This window comes from Miniopterus schreibersii (genome assembly GCF_964146895.1).
Source record: "Miniopterus schreibersii genome assembly, chromosome: 8".
Lineage (NCBI taxonomy): Eukaryota > Metazoa > Chordata > Mammalia > Chiroptera > Miniopteridae > Miniopterus > Miniopterus schreibersii.
The window spans coordinates 13723606-13739644 of NC_138109.1; the positions used below are offsets into that span (position 1 = coordinate 13723606).

At 49.9% G+C, this 16039-nt stretch overlaps 2 protein-coding genes across 6 annotated transcripts in view; one reads left to right on the plus strand and one right to left on the minus strand.

The window, feature by feature from the left end:
* RHCE (Rh blood group CcEe antigens) overlaps positions 1-8931 on the minus strand; it is a 29042-nt gene extending 20111 nt beyond the window's left edge. For 2 of the 3 annotated variants that reach the window (XM_081145367.1, XM_081145368.1), the window contains exons 1-2: positions 8732-8907; positions 91-280 (exon numbers count right to left, since the gene is read on the minus strand). In XM_081145367.1, the coding sequence (XP_081001493.1) occupies positions 91-280; positions 8732-8876 (335 nt within the window). In that variant the 5' untranslated portion in view covers positions 8877-8907. Of the gene's footprint in view, positions 1-90; positions 281-8731 lie in introns of all 3 variants that reach the window. The other variant, XM_081145366.1, reaches the window with a different exon arrangement.
* A 6260-nt stretch (positions 8932-15191) lies between these two features.
* The window catches only part of MACO1 (macoilin 1), a 56184-nt gene continuing 55336 nt past the window's right edge, over positions 15192-16039 (plus strand). For 2 of the 3 annotated variants that reach the window (XM_081145090.1, XM_081145091.1), the window contains exon 1: positions 15192-15540. In XM_081145090.1, coding sequence (XP_081001216.1) covers positions 15461-15540 — 80 coding nt within the window. In that variant the 5' untranslated portion in view covers positions 15192-15460. The remainder of the gene's footprint in view (positions 15541-16039) is intronic. The other variant, XM_081145092.1, reaches the window with a different exon arrangement.

The following is a 16039-nucleotide window of genomic DNA, read 5'->3' on the forward strand; positions in this document are numbered from 1 at the left end:
AGAGAAGGGGACACCTGGCTTTTCTCGAACCCACCCTCTCGGGCCCCATCAGCTCAAGGACCCAGAGCAATCCGGCAGCCGGCAGGTTACCTGGGCAGCGTGATGACCACTTTCTCGGAGGGGTGCAGCTTCCGAAAGCCATCCAGCAGGACTGCCCACTGCACCCCGAGGGCCAGCATGAGGAGGGCGAAGGCCACGCTGCTCCAGCCGAATCTCCACAGGGCCGAGGGGAGGAAGCCCAGGCCCAGGGCCGCCATCACCGTGAGATCCTGCAGGACGGCTGAGGGAGAGCCGGGGGGTGAGGCGGGAGGGAGAGGGCAATGCCACCCTTCCTCGCTCATGGCACGGAAACTAATTACTAAAATTCTGCACTACACCACAAGTTCTTATATTTTTTGCCGATCTGACAAAAAAGGGTATAACTTTGATTCGTTCACACCGGCTGCTATTGCTGTGCTGGCTGTTGTCATATTTTTATTTGACAGTCTAAGGGGAAAGAGGTCGGTGCCCCTGACTCAGTAGTCGGGTAGTGCGTGTTTTAAAGATTCTTGTGGCACACCGGTTGAAAATCGCTGGGGTAGAGGGTTGCCCGAAGTTAGTTTTACAGAATGGCAGCTGGAAGGGACATTCAAGATCATTTGAGGGCGCTAGGTCAAGTTCACCTCTTTGAGCCTCAGTTTTCTCATCTGAATAATGGGTGTAGTAAATGCATACCATGTGGGACTGAGGGAAGGATTAGATGAGCTAAGCTGGTTAAGCATAAAGTCAGGGCCTGCTTGGCCCATCGTGAGTGCCCAGGAAATGCAGCAACTATTGTTATTATTAAACATAATGGTATGAGCAAGTGCAGAGCCTCAGGACCAGTGCTTGGCAGGGAGCTGACACTCAGTAAAGGTAATTACTGCTGCTATTGAGGGTCAGGTTCAACCCCTTGATCATAAACACAAGAAAATAAAGCCACAGAAGCCAATGGCGTGGCTCAGGTCATGAAGAAAAGAGGAAGGAGAGGCGGGCCCAAAAGTTCTCTTGGCAAGAACCAAATTATCTTTGCAGAAAACAGCCATCTCCCTTTGCCACCTGCTGAGACGGACCTGGTGGGCCAGCAGACAGACCAGGGACATCTGGGTGACCCACACTTTCCCAAACTCAGAGCCGGTGCAGGAGCTGCTGTGGCAGGTGAGTGCAGGAGACTTACCCAATGTTAGAGAGAGGTCCAGGGAAAGAAAAAGGGTGGACACTTTGACTTAATTCCAAGCCTGAAAAATGGTTAGCAGCTTGGTCCCCAGAGCTAGACAAGCTGGGGTTCAAATCAAGGCTCTGGCACTTCCAGCTGTGTGGTCTTAATCTAGTTCTTTAACATCTCTGAGCTTTAATACATTGAGTAAGTGGTTACCCAGTACCAACACTGTTTTAATCATTTTATACAGACTATCTCATTTAGTTCTCACAAAACCCCTCAAGGTGGGTGCTGTGATTATGACAATTTTACAGATATGAAAACTGAGGCACAGAGTGGTTAAGAAACTTGCCCCAGCTGGTAGAGACAGGGTTTAAACCTAGAGGGTCTGCTTTGATGCCTGCGCCTTTAACTAAAACACTATCTGTGCCCTGTTAGTTTTGCCACCTGTTAAATGAGAACAATAATCCTGCCACCTTGGTCAGGCTGCCAGAATCCAGTGGTAGAGAGCGCAGAATCCCTCTGAACAGGAAAGATGATTTTACCAACAAGCGCCAACTGTTTCCACACATGCATAAAGGTCTGGGGAGAGAGCTTGCAGGAATCCCCCCTACACACACACAGATGCTATCTCTGGTTTGGGAGAGCTTTACTTCCAAAATTTTTTCAGTGTTTAAATTTTCTACAACCAGTTGTAGATTGTAAACAACTTTAAAAAGAGACAAAGAGGGAAAGCACGGGCTTTGAGTTTAGACAGTTCGGTTTGAGTCCAGCTCCATCATTCCCTTAGGTTAACCATAGTAAATTGCCAATATTTGACCATTTTAGACCTATAAAAGTGGCAGTTCATATGTTTCGACTTCATAGCCGTGTGGCGTGTAGGGTGCTTACTTTCTTCACCAGCTAAGGAGGGGGAAAGTGCTTGGCACAGTGCCTGGCACATGGAGAACCCTCCTGAGTGGAGGCTGTTCACTGCCGCCATCTCGGCAGTGATCTCAGTGGTTAGAGCATCGGGCCATGGACTGAAGGGTCTCAGGTTCGAGTCCCCGTCAAGGGCACGTGTCTCGGTTGCAGGCCCCGTCCCGGCGGGGTGAGTGGGGGAGGCAACCAATCGATGTGTCTTTCTTACATCGATGTTTCCCTCTCTCTTTCCGCCCTCTCCTCTCTCCCCTCCACTCTCTCTAAAAAAATAAATGGGGAAAAATATCCTCGGGTGAGGATTTAAAAAAAATAAATAACTCGCCTGGTCTCCAGCCCTGGCTCTGATAACAATGAGGAAGCTCTCATAACCAGAACTCTCCAAAAGTCTCTAAGCCTCAAAGAGCTTCTTCAATTTTATATTTAAATTCACTTTCATTGAAAAAACACACCTAGGGTCTTGCACGTAGAGCTCGGGTGCGTGTTGATGTTCCCAAGTCAATCTGACAACACCGGGATGCAGGAGACCCCTGAGGACCTCCATGGGATCTGGGGACTTGGGGAGTGGGTGAGAAGGTGGGGTGCAGGCGATGTCTCAGTCTCCTGCTTGCATCCCCTTAGGAATGGGGTGGGCTGGAGGCGGGCGGGGAGCATTCTGTATAGGGGTTCCTCTTGGGATTGCTCAGATTCCTTCAGAAGCCAAGCAGAAAGCCATGTGTGTGAAGGGAGCAATGACTCTTTGGGAGTGGTGAGGCCTGTAGCCAACTGGACACTGCACACCTCACTTTAGATAGTTAAATTCAATCTTTTATTAAACACTGCTGTTAAAAAACCCTACCTGCCATTTTTCAATAACACTCTACGCATAGGGTTCAGACTGATTGAAGATCTCATGAACAGGGAGGCCCTTTCACTTTCCTCCTGTTTTATAGAAGGAGACCAGAGAGAGCCTGTAACTTCCCCGAGGCCGCACAGCATGCCAGCAGCAGAGCCAAGCTCTGAATTCCTGGTACAGTGCCCTTCCACCAGGCTAGGCCATCTCTTGCTCTTGTTTGCCCTTACCTCGCTAAGGGACCTTAAGCAAGTCCCTTGTCCTCTTTGGGCCTCAGTTTCCCTATCTGTAATACCTGGGATTTGGACTTGATACTCTCTAAGGATCTCACTGCTCTGGCATTTTCAGAGGAGGGGATTCGTGGGTGGGGAGAGGAGGGTCACCAGGATTAGAGCAGAGGTGGGGTCCTAAAGAGAGAAAGTCAGAGGATCTTGGGTGGGGGCTTCATCAGGCCTAGCAGTTGCCACTGCTGGGTACAGGAGCTCAGGGCCTTCCACCCCAAGACCCACACTGTCCCTGAAGGAGGAGCTGTGCTTCAGCCAGGGGGATGAAATAGGGTGGCAATTTGACAGAGCCCATTCACGCCACACTGGCCAGTAAATAACATTTGATTTCAAGCCCTCTTTTCTCTCACCCCCTGCCTCTTCCCCCTTCCTCTCCCAGCCTCCCAAGGTGCTAGGCCCATACCTGCCCCTCCCAGGTCTCACTTCAGGGCTGGGTCCCAGCTCCAGGCATCCCCATCGGCGTCAGCCTCCACCTCTCAGAGCCTGTGCTGCACCCACATTAGCCACCAGTCTGACTAAGGTGTTCAGGGGTGATAAGGAATGGATGTGCTCCAGGGGCCCCAGTGACTGGGCCCCAGAGGGGAACTTTGCAGTCTAAGGGAGGCCTTCAGGAGATGTTTACAAAAGTCCCAGGACTTGGGGAAAAGTCTAACAGCAGGGTGAGATGAGGCAATAGCTGCCATCGTTGTAACAGCAGGCACATATACAGTGCCCTCCACATACCAGGCTCTATTCCAAGCGCCTGACAGCCTTAACCTGCAACAACCTCATGCAGTAGGTATTATATATTATCCCCATTTTACAGATGGGGAAAGGTAGGCACAGAGATGCTGTAACTAGCCCAGGTCGCACAGCTAGTAAATGGTGGTGAAAGATCTGAATCCTGACTACCTGGGTGTAACCATTACACCACCTTGCCTCTCCATATGGCATATATAGTGTAATGGTGAGGAGTGTGGGCCTCTCGGTGAGGTGGTTAGAGTTCACAGCTTGGCTCTACTTCTCTGTCCCAGCTTCCTAATCTGTAAAATGGGTATGAAACACTGGTACCTGATCAAAGGACTGCTGTGAGCATTGAGTTCGCTGGTTCATGAAAATCACTCAACCTAGCATTGGGTGCACGGTAAGTGCTAATAACTATTATCCTATGCCTGCCATTTGCTAGCTGTGTGACTTTGGGCAAGACTGTACCCCCCTTCCTGGGTGCCCCAGCGATCCTAGCTCTGTCTTCCCACCCACCCTGCCCCTCCTTCTGGCCCATAGACTCTGCAGCACCATCAGCTCTGAAGCCAGGACCACCTTCTGCCCTCAGGCTCTGAGCTTGACCTCCACGCTGCTCACTGGGAAAACCTCTGTAGCCCTAGACTGGGACCATCCATGGAACCCCACACTGCCTTCCCCTCCTCACAGCCTCATCCCTGCAGCAGAGAAAACGAGATTTCCCAATTAGAGGGGCAGCCAAAGCTAAGATGTGGAAGGTACCAGGATTTAGGGGTATTCCCCGGCCACTGGCAAAGCCCCTCTTGTCTCTCAGTAGCTCTTCCTCCTGCTTTGAGGAGAACAGGGAAGGGGATCTGGGTGGTAGTCACAGTGCAGGGCCCAGGCTGGTCCCCCAATTTGGCCTTAGAGCAGGCTCTGTGTGACAGATTGTTACAGTAATGCCCCCAATGACTTATGCCTTTCAATGTAGACCCTCCCACCTGGGTTGGGCCTTGTGATTGGCTTTGGTGAATGGGACGTTAGTAAACATGATACAAGCTGAGGCCTGATAAGTAGCTGCACATTAGGACTTGCCCTCTGTTACCGCGGTAACTCTCCTGCTGCCCTGTGAAGGAGCCCGGACTAGTCTGCTGGCACCACATGGGCTAGCTGCCAGCCCACAGCTAGCGAGCTGCCAGACATGTGAATGAGGCCAGCTGAGGCTCTCTGCCCCAGCCAAACCTCCAGGCTGGAGATACATGAGTGACCTCAGGTGAAACCAACAGAAGAACTTCATTGCTGAGCCCAGCCCCAGGTGCTGAACCACAGGCATGATCATGAGCAAATTAAATGGCTGCTATTTTAAGCCACTAAGTTTGGGAGTGGTTTGTTATGCAGCAAGAGATAACTGATACACTCTGCTTTCCTTAATTATCTCACAGGCACCTCAACCCCAAGCCTAGAACCCCTTGCCTCTCATCTCAGAAACTGTCACCTCCTCCTGCCAAACCACACATGGGAAGCCATCTTTGACAACTCCCTCGTTTTCGCCAAGTGCAGCTGATTTTATCTCCTAAATATCTCTTAAATCTGACTCTGCTTTTCCTTCACTCCCCCTGTCCATTTGGCCTCATACACAGGTTATCCAGACCAGTGGTCATCAGACTAGGGAACGCACACCTTAGAAGATGCTCCAGACAATCCATGGAGGCTGCTGGAGGAAGATATTAGCACTTCTAGTTTTACTTATTTTTATTTATATTTATTTATTTATTATTTTTGTTGTTAATCCTAAACTGAGGATATTTTTTCCATTGATTTTTGTTTGTTTCTTAGAGAGAGTGGAATGGGGGGAGAGAGGGAGGGAGAGAGAGAGAGAGAAACATCGATGTGAGAGAGCCACATTGATTGGTTGCCTCCCACACATGCCCTGACTGGGGCTGGGAATCGAACCTGCAACACAGGTATGTGCCCTTGACCAGGAATTGAACCGACAACTCTTCAGTGCATGGGCCGACCCCCTAACCACTTAGCCACACTGGCCAGGGGCTGCTTATTTTTACTTAAAAAAATAAAAAGTTAAAGTTTATTAATAGTAAAAGCTAACTCTCTTGTCAAGTCTTTATATGTGTTAATTATTTCAGTCTTTCAACAGCTTAATGAAATAAGAACTGTCATCATGTCACAGAGGTTGAAATGGAGGCAGAGAGAGGTTGAGTAATTTGCTCAAGGTCTACACAGCTAAGAAGAGGCAGAGGCAAGATGTGAATCAGTCTAGCTCCAGTAGTTCTCAAACTTTCATGCCCTCACTTAGAGGTCTTGGTAAAACACAGATTGCTGGGCCCCACCCCTAGAATTCCTGATCAGTAGGTAAGGACCGTGGCCTGGGAATCTGCATTTCTAACCAGTTCCCAGGGGATGTTAAGGTAGCTGGTCTGAGGACTACACTTTGAGAACCACTTATCTAGGCCATTCTACCTCTAAAGGCACTTAGTGAAGTTTGCAACTCTGCAAGTAATTCCTGTATATTATATAATATTTATACTATATTGATTTCCCAATTATCTCCAAAATGTCTTTTTTAGAATTGGCTGGTTTAAATAATTTATTGTAGTTCTCATGGATTAGATTAGATTAAGTGGATTAGCATATAAATTACCTAGTTTTAACTCAACTGACCTTCAAAAATGGACTAGTGGCATAAACGATTTTCACGATACTTTTCCTTGTGCAAACTCTTAGTCATATTCAGTTAAAAATATAATCAGCTGACAAGGAACCAACCAAGATAATTTGAAATTATCAAGAAGACTCAGAAATAGATTTCCATCTACTATCGGTAATCATAACTAAGGAACTTACTTTGAGATTGACTGATACCATCATGATCAGTAATTTGAAAATACTATATATTTCATTTTGATCTTTTTCAAATTTTCTAATTTGAATGTATAATGTACAAAATATATTCATGCACGATAACATGTAAACATGGTGCATGCTAGAAAATGGTGTGCATAATCTGAAAAGCCTGAAGCCCTCTGGTCCATGCTACGCCACAGCCTCCACACTGGTCTCCAGCCTCAAGTCATGGCCCCTCTCTCATCCCCTCCGCCAGCCCTGCAATGGCTTTCTCCCTTACCCAAGCCCACACTCATCACATCCTCTTAGGTCAGCAGAACGAAAGTTGAGTTCCTGACTCAACCCAGTGGATCCACCGTGCCCTGCCCCCTCTTTATGCTCCAACAACACTTCATTGTCAAACCCTAGCCTGGCCCACTCCAACGAGCACACACAACAGTTCCTGCCGTGCTCTAGACCTTCCATTTCCACATGGTGAACGCCTACTGAGCCTCCAAGGCCTGGCTGGGGAGTCACCTTCCTGCTTGGGCTGTGGGCCCTCAACTGTGCTTCTATATAAGGTGAGTCTGAGGATACTTTATATCTATGTTAGCAGCACAGCCGGGGGGTGAAGAACACAGACCCTGGAGCCAATCAACACAGTTGGAATTCTGGCCCAGATACCTACTAGTTATATGACAAGGGACTCAACCTCACTATAAAATGGGGCAGTGAAGCATACTGGTTAGGTGCATGAAAACTAACACCAGGCTGCCTAAATTTAAATGTGCTGTGCTGTTGCTAGCTGAGTGACCTTGGGCAAATTACTTAATGCCCATGCGCCTGATTTCTTCATCAGAAAAACATCATAATAGTGCCTATCTCTTGGGGTTATTGTGAGGGTTCAGTGAAGGCATTTCGAATAGTGCCTGGTGTATAGTAAGAGCTCAATAAATACCAGCTCCAATTAGCACGTGTCTGGATCCCGCACTGGTTGTAATACAGGATTGAATGAGTGAATGAATGCATTGAATTGCACTGTACTGGATTGAAAAGAATTGAAGTAATTGGAAATGAATTAGAACCGTGCCCAGGCCTTGCTTGCCTGCAAGGGCCCTCTGGCCAGCCCATTAGGTGGTGTAGGGGCTTCCCTCTCTAAGTCATCTCTGTGTCCTACTTTCCACTGCTGAGGGCCCAGGGGTACTTTCCCTTCGATTCCAGTTAACTAGTCTGTTAACATCACTAAGGAGCAAGCAAGTACTCAGCCAGACTCAAGGGTCAGCCTTGTCTCAAGACCTGTCCATTACCATGAACAACATGCCACCCACTGAGATGCCTGAAAACTCATCTCGATTTTTATAAAAACAAAAGCCACACCGCTGTGGACATCTGTCTTGTTTACAGTTGCTCTCATCACCAACTGTGACTATTTTTAACTGCATATAAAATAACACTCATCCTACACTCCCCTTCAGTTATACCTTATGGCTTTGGATTTGCTGACGGAATGCAGACTTTTCAGCCTCCAAGTGAGAAGAGGGCTGGGGACAGGGGAGGGGCAATAGGCTAAAGCTTCTAAAAGGCAGTTGGTACAGAAAGAGTGCGAGAGACCCAAAAGAGAAAACAAAACCCCCAAACCCAACAATGTGAAATTCCTTGCTGCTAAGGAGAGAGAAGTCGGGGGAAGCAGAGAATTATGATGACTATTTGGCAAAGGGAATCCTGGGAACACAGAAGAGGAGCCTCCTCGCTCTGCTCTGACAAATCAAGGAAGGCTTCATAGAAGAGGTGATGCCCATGCTGGTCCTAAAAAAGAGCCTGCATTGTTAGCTGCATCTTCGTGCAATCTATGGAAGAAGATGAGAGAACCCCTTTCCTCCGAGACCATGGAAAGGAACACTTAGGCTCTCGGAGGACCACAGACCTCCTTTGCCCCTGCCCCTATCGGCCTCTGTGACCACCTCCCCTCTGGGCACTCACCTCCAAGAATCACCATGGTCTTGTGATTATTTGGGGAAATGTCATACTCGGTGAAAAAGAAGAAGGCGACAATGAGGGCCCCCTCCAGGGTTAGGGTCCAGAGGGGCAGGCAGCCCCGCACCGACCGTGGGTACTTCGAGCTCATCCTGGGAGCGCCTCTGCGTGTGGCTCCACCAGCCAGGCATCAGCCCTCTGTCCCCACACCCGCTTCGGGGAGTGATGGGGCGACTCCCGCCAAAGGCCTTATCTCAGGCTGCAGAGCTGGCTCCACCGGCCTGTCTGTGAAGTTAACACAGGAGCAGAGGGACTATGACAGGGAGGGGGAAGGAATGCATTTGTTCCAACATTTATCCATTCAATCATTCATTTACTCACTCGCCAAGTACTTACTGCCTTCCTACCACAGGGCAGGCGTCGCGCTCAGTTTCAAAGGGGGCACTCGTTCACTCGGCACCCGAACATAAGAACCCCCCATTATTCCTTTTGATAGGGGCACTTACAATGTCCAAAGCTTGAGCGCCGGAAATATAATCATATTACTTATAAATTGTAGAACACATATACTCATGTGAGCAGGGATTTAAGTTTCTTTTTCCTTAAGTTTCTTTCTCCTAGGCCTTTGTGCCCATACGCTCCCCTGGATCCCGGACGAAGCAGTTAAGGAGAGGACATAGCTGTGGACAATGTATGATTGAACAGGCATGGTCAGGGCGACCCAACCAGGAGTCAAGATATCGTCTTATCGGGACAGCACCAAGTGACCAAGAACAATAGCTGATGCCTGCGGACCTCGGGGGCTGCACAATAGCTGCATTCGGTTCCCAGCCTCAGTTTACCCCATTTCCCTATATAACCTTATCCCTCAGGCCACTCCTTAAGACAGGTTTTGGATGCTCGTATGCTCCCTGTCTTCTTGGTTGTCCGGCCTTCTCAATAAACACTTTATATGATTCAACCCTGCCTCTGTTGAGTGGGCACAGCAACAGGCAGCCCGAACCCCACCGGGTTTCCAAGTAACAGTTTCTTCAGTTTACTCTGCAAGAAAGGCAGAGAATGAATCAACACTCCTAATTTACAGATGGGGGAAACTGAGGCTCAGAGGGGGCTTTGGATTAGCAAAATTTTTCTTTAAAACTTGACCACATGTCAGAGAGGCATCTAGTGAGCTCTTATTAAGAATGTATTAAATGAGAATGAATGAATGAATGAAAGCAAAGAATACTACTAAGCCCTGGGGAGGGTATAAACAGGCCCCATGGAGAACTAATGCCTCAAAGTTACACAGCTGAAAGTCTTTATACTTGAATCTGTATTTAAATCTACTTGTTTCTAAATTTTTTAAGGGTAGGTGGGGGGGAAAGAAAGGAGGCTTGGGTTCAACTCCAGCAAAAACCTGATGGGAGTCCTGATCCAGTCCTAGGCCAAAGTTGCCTCCACCTCTGGTCATTTCCTCACAGAGCAGCCTAGGACTCTGTTTTGGGGCATGAGCACTACAGTGCATTTGAGGAAGGACACCAGCCTCAGCATCCCCATCCTACAGTGGTGGATAGTCACCTGAAATGGGATTTAGGCCACCTGCTTTCTAACTCTGACCCTGCAGCTAATTTCTCCTATGGCCCACATGCATGTGCCTAGCAGAAGGTCTGACATATAGTAAGCATCAAGAAGGCAGGGAGAGAGGGAGAGGGAGAGAGGGGGAGAGGAAGGAAGGAAGGAGGGAAGGAAGGAAGGGAGGGAGGGAGGGAGGGAGGAAGGAAGGAAGGAAGGAAGGAAGGAAGGAAGGAAGGAAGGAAGGAAGGAAGGGGGAAGGGGGGAAGGGAAGTTTCCTTACCTCCTACACTGGCCCCAGCCACTGGCCAGTGTAGACTGAATTTGTGGGGCCACAGAGAATAAAGGGGTTGTGGGGTTAGGGGTTGCAGGGAGGCAGATGATGACTCTTGCAAAAGGCCCCTGTTTTCAGACAGCAGTTCCAGATTGTTTGTAGATCTTCAAGGCAGGTCACCTGGAACAAAAAAGCACAGGGGATCTAGGGCAGCTATGTCATCAAACAAATATAGTTAAATATTATTTGTTGAATCTGGGTGGGAGGTGAATGACTTCACTGAACAAGTCTTTCAACTTTTTTGTATATGTTTGAAATTTTTCATAATAAAATGTTGGGGAAAGAGCACTGTGTGCGCCTGCTGCTCACTGGGTCTGAAACCCTTCTCCCAGCAGATATCAGATCCAAGCACCAGGAAAACAGGGACTTGACTGTTCTGTCTTCAGCACCTGGTGCTCGGTCCATAGTACGTATTCAATAAATACTTGTTGAATGAATGAGAGCTGCCATTTCTGGAATGCCAAGCACTGGACCAAGACTTTTGCATGCCTTATTTCATTTACTCTTCCCCTCACGCCTGTGAGTATAGACATCATCACTTCCGTTTTACAGATGACAAAAGTGCTGCTCAGAGAGATGATGTGAGTACCCGAAGTCACACAGTTGGTAAATGGCAGAGCTGGGACCCAACCCACATCCATCTGACGCCACAGCTTGTGTTGTTAACTCCTTTACAATTCTGCCTTCCATTTACTAAACCATTCAGAGTCTCAATTTCCTTATGAGTCAAACGAGATGAGCTTCTCTGCTTTCCTCACAGGGTTATTATAAATGTAAGGGTATGTAAGCATGCTTGGCACCTGTGTAATAGAAACGAAGGTGGGCACGTGGTGCTATGACAGCATTACCCTGGTGTGAGAGGCTGGGTGTGATGAATCAAATCAGAGAGACTGCAGCGTTCACAGATAATCATTCATTTTCTGTAAAAACAGGACTCTATGAGAATACCTACCTTGTCCTGCTCAGTGACCAAGGAGGAATGTAATCCCTCCATTCTCTCTCACCAAAGCTCGTCCACACCAAGGGTGTGATCCTGCCCTGGGCACACCTGGTTAAAGTGTGGCTAAGTCAATTATTCGTTTATTTAACAAACATGAGCTTTGGAGTCAGGCAGCCTGGGTTCAAATCCTACCTCTGCTGTGTGGCTGTGGATAAGATAATCAATATCTCTGAGTCTGTCTCTTCATCTGCCAAGTGACTTTCCCTTGAGATGCTTTTACAGTGATGGGCAGCCTTGGTGAAAGTTTGAGCTCAGAGTTTATCCTTGGCTACCCAGTGCCGCTTTATCAACATGCTGGAGTAGAGGCGAGCAACAAAAACAAGGTATCAGGTGAATAGTAGTTACTTGCTGTCACCTACTGCATGTCTGGCCCTGGAAGTTCATTATCTTGGAAGCCTTAAACCATATCTAAGTGGAAACAGAGGCTCTGAGAGATTCTGAAATCTGCCCAAGCTAGTAAGTGACCAAGCTGGAATTTTAACTCTAGCCTGAAAAACAGGTACTCTTGCCATTTTTCTAACTGCGTCTCTAAGAGGATGGATCCAACCCCCAAGAAGCTTTTCATCTAGGCAGATGGACAAGCCCAAAGCAAGAAACCACAGGTTAAGAGCAGTACTGATGGAGATGCTCGGTGTGAAAGCAAAGGCAGGAAGGTGGGAAGATAAGGTTGTACTGGGTTTGAGAACAGTGAGCACATAAGGCTTGCTTGCCTGGGTAGGCCTGGGAAAGGAGAGTGGGCCCCATTGTGACCAGCTCTAGATTCCATAATAAAGAAAATGGGTTTTCTCTTTCAGGCACTGAGGAATCTTTGAAGAGTTACAAGCAGGATAAAGTGGTTGAGGACAATGCATTTGGTATAAATTACTAGTTCCTCCGTGGGGTGGGTGTTGATTAAAAGAGTGATCACAGGGCAGGGAGAGAGAGATCTACCTATTCCAGGGCAAAACAAGATGCCATCTACTTCCTGGAATTTTTTAAAATGTGGAAAACCACCTACCAGCCCCACTGTTTGTGAGTGGTTAAGTTGGTACAGCCACTTGATAGGAGATTCTGCAAACATCAGAAATATTTAGGAAGGGGGCATAATAACACTTAAAAATGCTTATATTAAATAAAAAACAAAATACAAAATTGAATAGTATGATCACTATTCTGTTTAATAATAATAACAGTAATAGAAATATCATGCATGGAGAAAACAGGACAGAAAATTAAAATATAGAATACTGACGGGACAGTGGTTGTGTTAAGGTAATGAGATATATGGGTGTTTTCTTCCCTCCAGCATCATTTTTACATCCTTCATTTTCTTTAATGACATACATTCTTCTTTCTCTCTTAAAAAACAACAACTTTGCTGTCTTTTCTAGTAGTGATTTTGCCATACCTGCATTGCAGGGGAGTCATTGTCATTGGAAAGGGGACCTGACCCCGAGTGGGTCAGCCTAGGGACATCCAGTAGTGTGTGGGTTCTTGACTTTGTGCAGGAAAGATTTCACAACATGAGTCCAGGTGATTTTAAGAGTACACTTATCAAAGCTGGGGACATGAAACAAGGAAGGCCTTAGCATAGAAGAAGCAACAGGAGAGACCTAGTTGGGGCTGCTTTGGTTCTCTAGAAATGTTACTGAAAAGAAATGGGTCAAGGTGGGGCTGCTGTAGCTCACTGGGAAGTCAGAGAAAAGGGAGTCTTGGGGACAGGTTAGCTCAGGGAAGAGCTGCCACTGCCCATTGCTCCTCTGGTTGCAAGTCTGGTGAGGTCCCTTAGAGTTTAGGAGACGCACACCTGTGGGGGAAGAAAGGAAGGTGGGAAAGGGGCAGGCAAAGCTCCCAGGACGGAGAACACGCACTGGGACCTTCGTTTTGAGGGTTTTTAAAGGCTGGGAGTTTAGGTAAGGTCTTAGGGAAGATCTCAATAGAATTATTATTATTATTTTTTAATCTTCACCGAAGGATATTTTTTCCATTGCTTTTCAGAGAGAGTGGAAGGGAGAGACATCGATGTGAAAGAGACACATTGACTGGTTGCCTCCCTGCACGCAGCTCTGAGGGGATCGAGCGTGCAACTGATGCACGTGCCCTGGGCCGGAACTGAACCTGGGACCCTTCAGTCCTCAGGCCGACACTCTAACCACAGAGCCAAAACGGCTAGGGCTTGTTTTAGTTTACAAAAATTTTATTAAATCTATTGGGTGGCTTTGGTTAGTAAAATTATGTAAATTTCAAGTGTATAATTCTATAACACAGCATCTGTATGTTGCATTGCGTGTTCATTATATCCATCGGTTTTAGGCTGATGTGCCAACGTGAGATTTATTCCCTCTACTTTCTGTTCTTGGGTGTGGTTGGCACAAATGTCACTAATTGGATTTCTGCTATCTATCTCTCTGAGTGGGGTGATTTAAGCTATTTACCCTCTGGTTGGGGATGAGAAATGTAAGCCACTTACAGTACTCTAAGTGCCTGCCCTTGGCTAGGGAAGACAGGATTTACTAGATGGCTTTACACCGCTCAGCAAGCCGTTGAACTGTCTCAGTTTCCCTATTCCATTGGCCCAGGACTTCTCCTAGCTTCATACTATCCTGCCTCATAATGAGGAGCAAGTGAACAGTAGATGCGAAGCACCCGGCACCCTGCCTGGCACCAAACCTCGCACTAGGGGTGTTAGATGAGAAAAGTCGCGGGCCGCCATCTGCACCTCCGAGGCTCGTCAGGCCCGCGACCTCCTCCCGCCTAGTCAGTGCTCAGTCCCGGGGCAGACACGCCTCCTACGCCGACGCTGGCCCAGTCCCGCAGGCCCGCTGCCAGCGGAGCCCGCGCCCAGCCCGCCGCCCAGCCCGCCCTGCGGACGTGGAACCCAGGCTGCACCGCCCCACACAACACACCGACAGCCTCGCGCGACGTCGCGCGCACCCACGGCCCCGCCCCGTGACGTCACGCCAGGGGGCAGGACCGCAGCGGCCCCGCCCCGGGCTTCCTCTGATTGGCCGCCGCGCTGTCATCACCTCGCGGGAAGCCGGCAGGGAGTGTGCGTGTGCGTGTCTGTGTGTGGGCTTTGCTTTGTCATTCATACCCCCATCGCGCGCTGACGCGGCCGGCCTGGCCGAGAGGTCCAGGAGCTGCAGGAAAGTTCCCCGGCGCTGCCCCTGGAGGCTCCCGGACGGAGAGGATGCTGCGAGCCCCTTACATAGTGAGGCGACTGACGGGAGCACATGTCAGCGCAGAACCAGCACATGCCGCAAACCCAGGCCTCATTGGTGCTAGTGATAACCTACAATGAAAATAGCACGGTATGCTCTAGTATGGATTGTAGTACAGTGAAACGCACTCCAATAATAATGAAGTGTACCTTCGCAACAAGGCATAATATAGGATGTTATATTTATAGGGCCTATTTATAAGCCTCTATTTAAATCTTTTCTGATAGGCCCAGGCACTGGCCCAGACACCGTAATGATTGGCGTATTTTTCTGTCCTTCAAAGAGGCGGGTTCTGGAGTCCGTTTTGCCTCAGTGGGCCCTAGGATTGGCCAGCAGCGGCGTAGCGGCTTCTTCGATTGGCCCCAAGGGCCGTCCGTCGGAGCCGAGGAGGCGGGGCAGGTGGCTGGCTGGTGCTGGCGCGGGCGGGCCCCGGAATTGTCATTTCTTTGTTTCCGAAGGCGGAGGAGGCTCTGAACACCCCCTCCCTGTCCTACCCCCTCCCCCCCCGGGTGCTGGCTCCATGTCTGCGTGACCAGCCCCAGGGGTAGAGTCCAGGCCCGACGAGGGGCGGGCCTGCGGCGGCGGCGGCGGCGGCTGAGGTGAGAGACGGCGGCGGCGGCGGCAGCACCCGGCCCCCCAGCGGGAGGATGAAGCGGCGGAACGCCGACTGCAGTAAGCTCCGCCGCCCCCTAAAGCGGAACCGGATCACCGAGGGCATATACGGCAGGTGAGCGGCAGCGTCCCCGCCTCCGCCGGCCTGGACCCCGAGGCCCCGGGTCGCTCCGGAGGGGCCCAGCCCCGTTATGTAACCCCGACTAGGCCGCACGCCCGCGCCAGGGGCTCTCCCGTGGAGCGCTGCCCTGGGGGCCCTAGCCCGCCCGCAGGGGGTCCGCCCCGGGGGCGCGGGGCGTGGCCGAGGGCTGCCGGCTGGGCTGCGAGGGCGCCGCGGGCGCGGGCTGAGGGAGCCGCCGCGCCGCCGTTGGAAGCGCTGGGGCCCCGCCGGGGGGGAGGGGCGGCGAGCCCCCTCCACGCCCGCGCCCCCCAGCCAGCGTCGCGCACTCGGAGGGCTGCTCCCGCGGCCGGCCGGCCCCCTCTGGCCCAGCCCCGCTCTAGCTTGGGAGTTGCCGGCCTGAGCCGGGAGGCTCGAGGACAGTATGCCATATGCAGTGGGGGGAAAGGCTGACAAAGTTGGGAGCAGGCAGTGGCCCCGCTGTTCCCCGGCAGAC